Here is a 12,135-nt window from a genome sequence, read left to right on the forward strand (position 1 = left end):
TACATCTGAAAGACAAATGGTCCTCTGAAGTGTCTGTGCTGTCCTGAATTAACATTTTACATGGGCTGGTTTGGAATGGGATCTTCAGTGGGTGACTTGGAGCAGCACAAAGGAGATTCAGTGAGTTCTGTTGCTCTGCCCATTTCTGCAGTGATCCTGCAGTAAGGACTAACTGAATGTGAAGTTTGCTAGAGCAAAACACAGAGGATGTTCCTGGACTTCAGAAAGGCCATAAAGGATTTCAGGGAAGTCCTCCAACAGCAGGATTACAAAGGCTCTTGTGGAAATACAATCACCCTGCTAGCAGCAGAACCACTCACTCTAAATAGAAAATAAACACCACCTCCCATAAAACATCACTGCTACTTTGAGTTTTCTGACTCTTCCATTCTGAAGGACACACAAAATCTCTCTATGATTAAAATGTCCCATCAAAAAATGTCTGAAAGCAACTGACAGAAAGAAAAGAAATCACCAATACCCTAATGGTGGTGGGCCCAAAAAGCACTTCTGAAATGTTTGGGTGCTTCTTTGAAACAATCAATTTGGTTTTGCGTATTCCACTTAAAATCCTAAAATGAGTGGTAAGATTGCAATTCCCTTTATTGCTTCCATTCTAGATTTCCAGAAAGCTTTCCCATGAAAGCCATGATCTTGGTCCTCAGGAGCACCACAAGCATAAGCTGTGAGGGTCTGACACCAGGGTAAAAAGGCTTCCTTTCCTACCCACCCAGTGACTGCACCATTCCCTTGTACATGACACAACATTGGCCCAAGATTCTTGAGAAATGTTTGGGGCTGACATCAGGAAAATTTCTCATTTGATCACCCAGGATCCAGACATCACCATTTGCAACAACACAGCCATCTTGAAGCACCAGATGTCTCTGGTGTCATATTGGAAAGGCTTCACAAATGACCCCCTCTGTGGCTGGTGGCACCAAGGAGGCCCCTCGAGCACACTCAGTGTCAGCCACCTCCAAACCAGGGCCCAGGTCCTGGCTCAACCCCAAGAGCAGTGTGAGATTCTGCCAAGTTGTCTTTTGATCTTTCCATGGAACAAGTACATTCCTGCCAAGTCACACGCCCAGACTCCCTCAGCCTATCAGGACTCATTAACGTGTCTCTGGCAGCTTCAAATTAAGCCCCCAAAATGCTTCTTGCTGTGCTGGTACAGTAGGTGGACATTGCCTCCAGTCACTATCTGTAGGATTAGGCAACACACCCAGGCTCAGATGCTTTCCACCTGGTTTATCTTACCCTCAGATTTAGGGAGGGAAAACAATTTTCTTAAATTAGGTTCATGCTTTAGGGCTTCTTGATGCCAAGGAGAGGACGAAGTCAGTCTCGCTACATCACTTCAGGCAGTGCAAAATGATTCAGAAACCATAAATTACCTCTGTACTTCCAACTCCAATGTCTTTGCTTTCAGAAGGGAAATGCTTGCATCAGAGTGGAAGACAAGCTCCATGCAGCACATTCAGCTGCAACAAGCAGAGCTACAGCATGCAACAAAGTACCTGAATATTGCACTCAGCTAGAAATATAAGAGCCTGTCCATCCTGGAAAGACTCACGCTGGAATTTGATGCCTGCCCTTTGTAAAGGTGCCCTTCTACACTCATCTATCTACTCTTTTGTAGAAATGAAATAGATTTTTTTTTTTATACTCCACAGTAACAGTGAACTTGTATCTAAAGCAGGGGTTAGCAGCTCATTGAAATGGCAGATTTCCAGCAGGAGCTGAAATATTTATTAGACAAGGTAATAGTGGATTATACAGGAGGGAGGGCAATGGCAGTGATCCCACCACATTCAGCAGAGCCCTTCTCCCCTCTTCCTTCCCAGCCCCCTAATCACTATTGCTGAACGCCCAGACCATTCACACACTGAGCCTGGAAAATATGGAGCTACATTTAGATTTTGTTTTTTAAAAAGCCAAAACAGCTGTAAAGGCTCCACAATATCTGAGGTGCCATACAAACAGCCCCTGTGACTGCCAATCTTCCAGGTGGAGAAGGAGAAGGCAGTCTGAAGGGTACTCTCCAGTGGTCACAGGGAGAAATTCTTTACAGAGAAGCCGAGAAATATTTCGCAAATCGAAGTACTTAAGTTTGCATGCAACGGTTTGGACTTGTAAAACCGCTTTGAAAGTAGTACATGAAACTGTTCACGATATTAAAGATGCTTAAAGAAAATCAGATTAAACAAAAGTAAACTACTGGACAAGGGCGAAAAAAAAAAATACAGACAAGGCTCACTCACCAAAGTCTGACTGCAAATCCTTTTTCAGTCCACAAAGCATGTCTGCTGTTATCTATCAAATCATTCAACTAATTGTAAGAGCCGCTCGGTTTTCTCTCCCTGCCTGCGCTGGAACCGCTTCCCGGGCTGCCTCCCGCCGCCGAGCGCGGCTGCAGCGCACACGCGGCTCCCGCACCGCCCGGCAGCGAGATCGAGCACCAAGGTCCGGGGCTCTCCAGTTTGCGAGGACTCAGAAATGTGGCAATCCTTTAGGAAGAAATACCTTTACACGGCTGTTTAACGTGCGGCTCGCCAGTCCTGTGTAGAAATAGGAAAATTAAGCGTATGGGGTTTTTAATGAGGTCCTAAAAATCCGGTGCTAGTTCTCTCGGCTCCACTGTCCATCAGGCATTGCCAAGCAAAAGTTGGAAGCGCAGTGATTAACCGGAACAGCTGGTAGAAGGGGAGGCAGCCACTGAACCCTGACGCTCCGGCAGATGCAGCAAATGTCGAGCGAGCACTTCATTCCCGGCGGAATTCCACCCCGCGCCCCGCCGGCGGAGAGCGGGCATCATCCCGTGGAGATGCGCTGGCCCCTTCCTGCCCGAGCCCCTCCGAGGTTTTCATGGGCATTTCAGGCGGGGCGTGGGGGAATAAAAAAAAGGCATAGACGGGAGGGGGGCGGGCAGGCAGTGCTGCGGCGGAGGCAGCGCTGCCCCCGCGCCAGAACTTGGCCGGCAGCGGAGCCGCGCAGCAGCCCCCGAGTTGCAGCTGCAGTTGCAGCAGCAGCAGCAGCGGGGCTGAGCACAAGAAGAGGCTGCGACTGCAGTGTTGCCTGACACACTTTCCTCTCCCCCACCCCCTCTTGGCAAGTGCTTGCAGAGCCTCCAGCACCTTTCAAGGCAATGTCAAGCTGCTGTCAAAGCATTACAGTGCCTCCCAAACACACACACACACACACGGTGCTCGTAAGGGAATATGAGGCTGCAGCCTTGTGTCCTCCCTACAGCGTTTGCTGAGAACTCGGTTTAACCTTTCCTTAGGAAGGGCGGAGGAATCAGCACGGGCAGAAGTCATGCAAGTCCTGTGTTGAGATCTTGGCGAGAGGAGGCTTTGAGGGCAGTGCTGGGACCCAGCTGGTCACAGGGAGTTTGGCCCTCCAGGACAAGATGCTGCATGGCTTCCCTCAAAACTGCTGGCCCTGCACTGTGGGTAGGGAAAGGGCACTGGCCTAGGAAGAAATGGTTGCAGTAAACCAGAGTCTCCTTCTTTTACTACTAAAATAGAAAAGTTGGCTGACTTGTGTTGAAGATCCAGAGCATGCAGGGTATGCCAACGCCCTGGCCATGGGGCTATAAGGATGTGCACAGGGTCAGATCCTGCCTCCAGCACTCTGCAGGTCCCCTTCTCGGCCAAGCTGTGAGATGCAAACTGTGCTAACCAGCTCATGGCAGCATTCTCCATAGTCACCCTATTCCCTTGAGAACTACTGCCATCTATAACAGCAAGATTATACCCACAAACAGCAAAGAGAGATCAAGACGAGCATGGACTAAGGCACAAAAGGCATCTACATTTTGTAGAGGATCCCTCATTTTGTATGAGGGCCCAGTCATGGTTGAGACTGCTACTAGATTTGTCTGAAAGTAGCCAAGAGGTCACAAATTTAGAAGGAAACTCATGGAAAGGCAGCAAGGTTAAGCCTTGTTTCCTTAGGAAAGAAATCAGGATAAATCAAGAGGAACTAAACACATCTGAATGCACCAGCAGGAAATTTTTACAGACCTGGGGGTCCTAACTATGTGTGGAGGAGGATAACTGGGTTTCAGCCTAAAGCCAGAGCTCTTGTTCAGATTGAAATGCAGCAGCATCTCTATTGTGGTTCAAATTCAGCTGTTTCATGAGAGGATAACTTCTACAAAAGCAATAGAATCACTAAGTAATAAAAAAACTACTTACAAAAGAGATATTTTGGTCCATAATTTGTTTAAAAGAAGTTATTCAGTCTGACAATAGACTTAATTAGTAATTGAGGCAAAATTTATAATTAGAAATCTTTTCACACAGCTATTAATGCTTTTGCTGCAGAGAAATTTCATCTTAAAGGAGAAAACATTACCAGTTGCACCACAAATACAAGAAGCTGCTAATTTGAGAATAGCCAATTGCTTTGGATTCCATGAAATGGATGTCTCCAAAATAGTGTCTTAAAGAAAAATTTAAAATAATTGTGTGATTAGATCACCATAAAGTTCTTCTCAGGTTATCTGCTGCATGAAAAAAGTGTGTGAGAGCACAACTCTAATACACAGTTGCTTGTTTTTGTGGATGAGAACTGGCTGGAGCTGCCTCATTCCTCTGATGTTGGTGAAGAAGGAAGAGGTCTTTGGGCATTTCAAGCTCAGAATTGCTGGTGGCATTTGTTGAGTTGCTTGGCAAGACACCAGAGCACCAGGAGCCTGGAGAGGACAGAGATGTTTACTCTATGGTTTCTGGCCAAAATCCACAAACACAACACTTTCTTCGTGTTTCGGGTGGCACTATATTAAAAGCTGTTGACCAGCTTGAGTTTCTAATGGGGAAGGGAAAGGATACACCCCACACCCCAACAAAACAAGGCAGACCAAAAATATATGATATGGCATCAAAGTGTGTAGGTGTCATAAAAGAGTGTGAGGCATCAACCTAAGCTATGGTGACAAACTCAAGGAACAATATGTAGAGTTTTGATGTTTCAGGAACAGTCTGTGCATTGTCCTGTACCTTCTTGACATAAACTTTGTGTGCTCAGAATTAGCAACTTTCAAAAAATTCTCTGGCAATATCAACTACATACAAGCCTCACCTACAAATGTATGGTTTTTAAAATAAGTTAATTTTGTAGAGGTGGGATATTAAAAAAGGTTTTTTCACAGGAAAATAAAGAAAACAAAAAAATCTCTCTTATTACCATTCCAGGAGGAAAGAGGGTTTAGGAAATGCTTTCTTGCACCTCCACTTCAGTATAAAATGCTCAAGGAAAAAGGCAGCACAGGCTGAGGACAGTCCATGGCTAGAGAGCTTCTGGGTGGTCCCTATTGGAAACATCCATCCATGCAGGCTCGTGGCTCTCATCCATACTGAAGTGGTGATGCCAGTGAACAAGCACCCACTCTGCAGAAATGGGCATTTACTTTCCTCAGGAATAGGCTGCCCTTTGAGTAAAGTTCATTTGTTGTAAGGAGTATCTACCCTTACATGCACAGACATGTACTAGTGCTTGGTTTACTCTTTCTTGTACCCACCACATCCTCTCCTGCTCATGAATCTCATACATATTTCCCCAGAGCTGCCTTACAAATCCTCCTAGGACCTCAGTGGGAGTGATGCTGCAAACCTTACATGGCCTAAATTGGTTGGGACAACATTTACAGAATACGCTTTTATCCAAACAAGACAGGGAGGACAGCAGAGGGAAGATCACAGGCTATTCAGAATATCCATTATTTAGTCTAGTGTTTGATGGGTATTTGCAACCATTACTTATTTATCCACATCCAAAAGGATCCTTGTCAGAAGCCACAGGACTGTGGAACGCTCACACAAGATTCTGATATGAACCATTTTGCACTGAACATGCTCTGAGCTGTGGAGAACACAGAGAGAATCTTACATCACTCCACATTAGGAAGTCTCAGGAGACTCTCTGAAGACAGCTGAATGAACATAATGAACAGTGAGCCACAAGAAGATGATGAGGAAAAACCCCCAACCACATGCACTTAGCGCAGAGGAACACCGACGTTCCAACCGCATATAAAATGATATTAATAGCAACAGAAATTGCTTTGGGTTAGGGAAGGTTCAGAAGAGACTGACACAGATGCTTTCCATTTTTTTTTAGTTCAGATGTTAAATTAAGATTTTCTGTTGCCATCTCCTTCTTCTCATCCTACTTCTTCCATTTAAATACACACCTGCACATCAGGGACCCCTGGGACTGGGGACTCATCTTCCTGCTCATCCACCCTCTCAAGGCTTGTTTCTGGCACAGCAGACCCAGTGTTTCCAGTTGTCTTACTGGGAAAGAGAGTTTTTACTGGGAATTCTAAGCATTTCTGCACAAAATTAAGAAGTTTGGAGAGCCTATACCATTCTTTGATTGATTTTTGGTTGCAACAGACAGGGAGGAGGAGGAGGGACAAAAGGAAGACCCATCACTCTCTTGGTGGAAGAGACTTCACAGCTGATTACCCAGCTACCCACTGGCTGCACATTTGCTCCATTTCATCTGCTCCAATTTTACATAGTTGTGCTTATTTAGAAACCCCAGACAACTGCATATCAGCCTCAGGCCTCAGCTCTGGTCTAAGCAGATGCCCTGATTTTTACATACAACCCCAAAATGCAATGCACTATTTCATCAATATATTTTTATGGCAAATGGAGAAGGGACTTGAAAAGAAAAAAATCTTTAAGGGTATTTAAACAACTTAATAATGGAGCTAGAGGAAGAAGTCCTTGATTGTTCTGTTCTTCAAGTGCAAATTCCACCAGCCAGTCCTAAACATTAATTTATTACGGGTAATGAACACTGAAAGATAAATTGACCCATCCAGTAAGCAATTAGAAGCCATGCTGCACGCACACACGCAGAGCACTGAGACAGAGTACCTCCTTTACAGAGCAAAGGGACTTCCCAGACCCCCATCCATTCCCTCCACCATCAGAGCACAATAAAATGGTTCCTGCACATTTTGCTGGGTAATCAGAGTAGGACACACTGGGAGACCCCAGTGCAGATAAGAGAAACAGTGGAAGACAAATAGGCTGCAAGAAAGTACAAGGTCCTTTATTCCCCAGCCAGCTCTAATGATACAAAAGAGCTCGTTCAGGGACCTTGTTAGCAAAGGTCATCCCAACAAAAGTGAATCTTGGCTTTACAATGATTTTCTTTAAGCCAAATGGAGATGAGCTTGACAAGACACAGCAATAAGAAATGCAGCAGGAGGTTAAAGATACAACAACAACCAGCAGCCATGCCAGGGCAAAGTTGGAGTTTATGACCTCGTCCAAAAGGAGCTCTGGAAGTTGCATGCAAAGCATCTGAAAGTTCAACACTTTCAGGTAGACAGAGCATATTTCTCCCATTTATCTCTACTTCTGTGGCTTTATGTATAGAACAAGTGGTTTTTCTAGACAAAATACACAACCCCCCCTCCCCTTTAGAGATTCTCCTAATTGGTTTTACTTTTTACCCCCCTCAAATCTTTCATGGCAATATAGCTGGCTGGTATCCCACAGCCTTATGACACTGGTATAGTCCTTAAGCATGTGTGTGATTGGAGGAACCATGCAGACACAGAAAGCAAGAGCAGCACCACACCACTAGAGGAAACAAAATGCCTACTTCCCAGCTTTTAGTGATCCGTGCACTGAAATGACAGCAATTTGTTGACAGGAAAAAAAAAAACAACAAAAAAAGACCAACATAAAAAAACCAAAACAAACAAAAAAACCCCAAACACTGGAGGGCAAGTAAGCAAAGTAAGCATCTAAACTTTTCAATGATAGGACTGATTTCCAGTTTTAAGGTCATTAAACCATTCCAATCCACAGCGAGTGCGTGGCAGCTGCACTTGGCACTTCCATATCTGCACCAGTGGCTGCACTGAAAGGGCCTTTTGGTGATCTCTCCTTCAGCAAAAATGCTGTTTCTTCTTTATATTTTATTCATGTCACCAAGAGAATGATGGGTCTTTTAGCAGCTGGCCTGCATCTACCTTCCTTCCACACTATGGGTGAGCAATTTAAGTGAAACAAGCTCCAACACAGCCAAAGTACAGATGAGAGAAAACATATTCTGCTATAGACCTTTGGATATAGAGAGAAAATGGGAAACAGGCACTGCAGCCCTACAAGAATAGGACACAACCTTAGAGCTCAATCAGCCCACAGGATGGCAGGGAGCAGAGGTGTGAGCATGTGCATGGGGCTGCAAAGCACATCAGCATCCCCAAAACCCTTACTATATTACATGCCACAAGAGCTCAGGCCTTTGCAGTAGTAGGGACTGAAGGCTTCTTCCTCTTGATCTAAAAGGATGCAGTGCTTGAGCCCAAACAGAAGACCCTTCCAGTAGCAGGGATGTGGCCATGCCATAGACATGAGAAAAAGACAGAGAAAAAGACAGAGAAAGAGGCAATGCTGCAACCTGTAGGACAGGTCTTAGTCAGCATCCAACTCCACTCCTGCCTGTGGGAAGAAAAACCTCTGCATCTTCCCCTTAAAGAATTCATCTTGGCACTGGTCTCTGCAGAGGTAATGCTGCCAATACAGATGGAAAAATAAGCAAGTGGGTCATCAGTCTTACCCATTGTCACACAGTTTCTTTTCAATGAGTAGCAGTGTAACAATGCGTTAACAATAAATGAAATGCCATGTTAACACTAATTTGCATAGTACAGAGCCACACTGCTCTGCTGCCTCTATTCTCTTTCCTAACTCTCCTGACCTGCATATGAAACAAGATGAAATTTAATTGCTGGGGCATTCAGTAGAATCACTGAATTCCTGCTTAATGAGCCTTCATTTGTACTCTGTTGCATCAGACACCTTCTCTCCAAGGTGCTGTATTAACTAGCTCAGATATAAAATATTTTCCAAGGCACATTTTCATATGTGTTTCAACAAAGAAATAGCAGGAAAAGCGCTGACTGCAAAAGACAATATTAGTATCAGCAGCATGATAAGGCCAGTGAAATCCCAAGAGCACCAAGACGTATTCCTCCACCAAAAAAAAAGCTTTAATGGCTTTTACGTATGCTCTAGCATGCTACCATGCAGCATCTATGCTGTGCAACTCTTCTAGAAGAGACAAGGCAAAGCCAGGTGAGACCTGGCCAAGGTCTATGTGGGAGACAGCCAAGAACTAGAAGCAATATCAATAATTTCGGTGACTCAGAAAAAGCGCAGCCCACATTGCACCCAGGAGTCAGAGCTCTGGATGGTTTTGCATTCAGATATCTCAGTGAGCTCACCTCATTCAGAAGTCCTTGGCTGAGGAGGTGCCCCATGTGAGGCACCTCAGGCTGCATGGCCAGGCAGTCCCCTGAAAGGTCAGCCTTCCTCCTCGGCTTTTGCTCAGCCACAGCACAGCCACTACCAGCAGCACATGGCTGTGCTTCACAGTCACATGTGGGGACCAAAGCCACCAAAGCAGGCGACATCACCTCGTGGTAGCAGGGGCCACAAGGCACTGCAGAAGGGGTGCCCAGCTGAGCGGGCACACAGTGCTGGACGAGGCCGTGGGCCGGGGTTGGCTGCAGCCCCTGCAGTGCCCACGGCGGGACAGGAGCTCAGCCCACGGCGCGTCAGCACAGCCCACGGCGGCTCAGAAGCACAACCTCAGCGGGCAGCGGCAGTGCCCACGGCGGGCAGCGGCACAGCCCATGCCTGGTCAGCAGCACAGCCCACGGCGAGCAGTGGCAGTGCCACCCACAGCTCCGCGGTGGCAGCAGGAGCGCGGGGGGACCGATCACAGAAAGCACAGAGCCATGAGCCCAAAGGCACTGCCGCACCACAGGCAGCAGCTCCCCAGCCTGGGGTGGAGCCGGGTCAGGCTGCCCCGCTGCCTCAGGAGGGCTCCGGCTCTCCCCAGCCGCTCCGGGGAATGCGGCGCTCAGAGGCGCTGGAACTCGCTCAGGGGTGCTGGAGCTCGTTCGGGGATGCTGGAGCTCGCTCAGTGGTGCTGGCACTCACTCGGGGATGCTGGAGCTCTCTCTGGGGCGCTGGAGCTCGCTCAGAAGTGATGGAGCTCGCTCGGGGATGCTGGAGCTCGCTCAGGAGTGCTGGAGCTCGCTCAGGGGCCGCTCGGGGGCCATGGCTCGCTCAGGATGCCTGGAGCTCGCTCAGGGGCGCTGGGGCTCGCTCAGGAATGCTGGAGCTCGCTCAGGGGCGATGGAGCTCGCAGCCGCCCTCGGAGCGGGCTGGTGCAGCCGCGTGTGCCGGGCGAGGTGTTCCCGGCTGCCGCTCCAGCTTGCCAAGTTTTACCTCTCAAGCTGGGGCAAGGCAGAGCCACACACAGCTCCGGGTAAGCCCCAAGTGCTGAGACCGGTGATTCATGACGTATTTTGGCTTCAGAACATGCGGAGCTCCCTGTGGGACTGCAAATTTCTTGTTAGTGCAGGTTTGCAGGATGGGAGCAGCCTCCCTGCTCCCACCCCGTCTCCCTGGGAGCAGTTCCAGCACGCTCCCAGCCGCCTGTAAAGGTTTATCCTTTCACTCGTGTGTTCCACCTATAAAACAGTGCTTAGGCTCATCCCCAGCGTGAGTCCGGACAACACCAGTGGATCCATGACAGCTGCAGCGGCCAAGAGACCAACCACAAAGTCAGTTTCCCGTTTGCGTTGTAAGGGAGAGAGTGGGGATCAGGGTACGGTGTGAGGCACTACTAATTGTCCCAGGGTAGCTAATTATAAAGGACGCAAATTGGCAGAAATAAAGCCACATGGTCAATAATAGTATTTTTTTAAAGCTGGAAATTTTAGCCCATTATCTTTCCAGCTGAAAAGCTTTAATTGAAAATGGCTAATCTTCCAGTGGGTTCAGGAAGGGTTTACAAGCTAATTGCTGTCTTTTCTTCAGGATTAACACTTTGTTCTGTGGATAGGGGTGGAGGGCAGCAGATGTGCAGCCTTTACTCTCTTTAATCCAAATACCCCACTACCACAGATGCTCCCAATGCTGTGTGGTGCCATAATGGAACCTCTTTCATGCACATAAAGTGCTTGTTCTGAAATGAAATTACAGCTATCTATTAGGAAGGGAACAATAAATTTCCTCCACCACACATCCCCATCACGAAAGACACAGCATTGGGCTGTAAAAATCCCTGAAGGAAGTAAATCTTGCAGGAGAGAGAGAAGCTAACAGATGAATTTACCATGTTCCTCTTGTAACTGGTAGTCAGTGTCATCTGGACACGGGCAGAAAAGTCATTATGCCACAAAAGTCAGAACATGATCCCACAAACCTCAAGGTGGCTGGGACCTGGCTGCTAAGCTCTAGGCTGGGAGAAGATTTAAAGGAGCCAGTTGGGAGAACAACTTTCTTCCATTTAAAAAGAGAGAAATTAATTCTGCTAACCACAGTGACAGCTACGACCTATTGCTCTCACAGACTGCCCATAAAGCTAGTTGGGAATCTTGACTACCTGGACTAGATGGGATTTGTATTACATGAGAAAAAGGGGGTGGCTTGATCCTGTGAATTCTCTGGGAGAGGTGAACTTAAAGGAGAGGAGAATCCCTAATAGCAAAGGCAGAGTGAAGCCTATTTCTCAAAAAGAGAGGAGGGGGAGAAAATATATGTTCAAAGACATCTTAAATGAACAAAATGAGGTCATGGACATTCAGCTCTTGCTGCTGCAGGACAAGGAAGACCAAGTCCTTCTTCACCTGAAATCTGCACTCCTGCTGCTCAGAAAACCAGTCTGGCACCTCCTTGCAGGATCCTGATTACCAGTCCCAAAGGGTAACACCTGTTAGCAAAGCAACTTTTCCTATTCCCGTGATCAGACCAGGGAAGGTCACACCAGGAGTAACAGTGTGCCAGCCCACCCTGCCCAGACTGGAGATCACAAAAGCAACAGAGCACTTGGGCCCAAAAGGTAAGGGGAGAAGGAGGAAGCATTTAGTGTTGGAATCAACAAGTCAAGCTAATGTTTTGTGTCATAAGGTCTCAGCTGTGCTGTTCAGGAAGGCACCAGGGAAGGGATCCAGCCCCACCTGTATGAGCTGTCTAACAGCATCTCCAGGGCTTCCCTGGAGGAGGAGGAGAAGGACATGTTTGTCTAGAGAACAGGTCATCTCAAGTCCCTTGAATCAATTTCCTAACTTGAGCAATCTGTAAA

The 12,135-nt window shown here is 47.1% G+C and overlaps 1 protein-coding gene across 5 annotated transcripts in view; it reads right to left on the reverse strand.

Moving 5' to 3' along the window:
* GRIP2 (glutamate receptor interacting protein 2) overlaps window positions 1–12,135 on the reverse strand; it is a 249,001-nt gene that overhangs the window by 78,689 nt on the left and 158,177 nt on the right. The window contains exon 1 of one of the 5 annotated variants that reach the window (XM_036390865.2): window positions 2,265–2,969. The exons of the other annotated variants lie outside the window; for them this stretch is intronic. Within the exon in view, the coding sequence (XP_036246758.1) occupies window positions 2,265–2,304 (40 nt within the window). The 5' untranslated portion in view covers window positions 2,305–2,969. Of the gene's footprint in view, window positions 1–2,264; window positions 2,970–12,135 lie in introns of those variants that run through there. 5 annotated transcript variants of the gene reach the window in all.

Source organism: Molothrus ater, chromosome 11, assembly GCF_012460135.2.
Source record: "Molothrus ater isolate BHLD 08-10-18 breed brown headed cowbird chromosome 11, BPBGC_Mater_1.1, whole genome shotgun sequence".
Taxonomy (NCBI): domain Eukaryota; kingdom Metazoa; phylum Chordata; class Aves; order Passeriformes; family Icteridae; genus Molothrus; species Molothrus ater.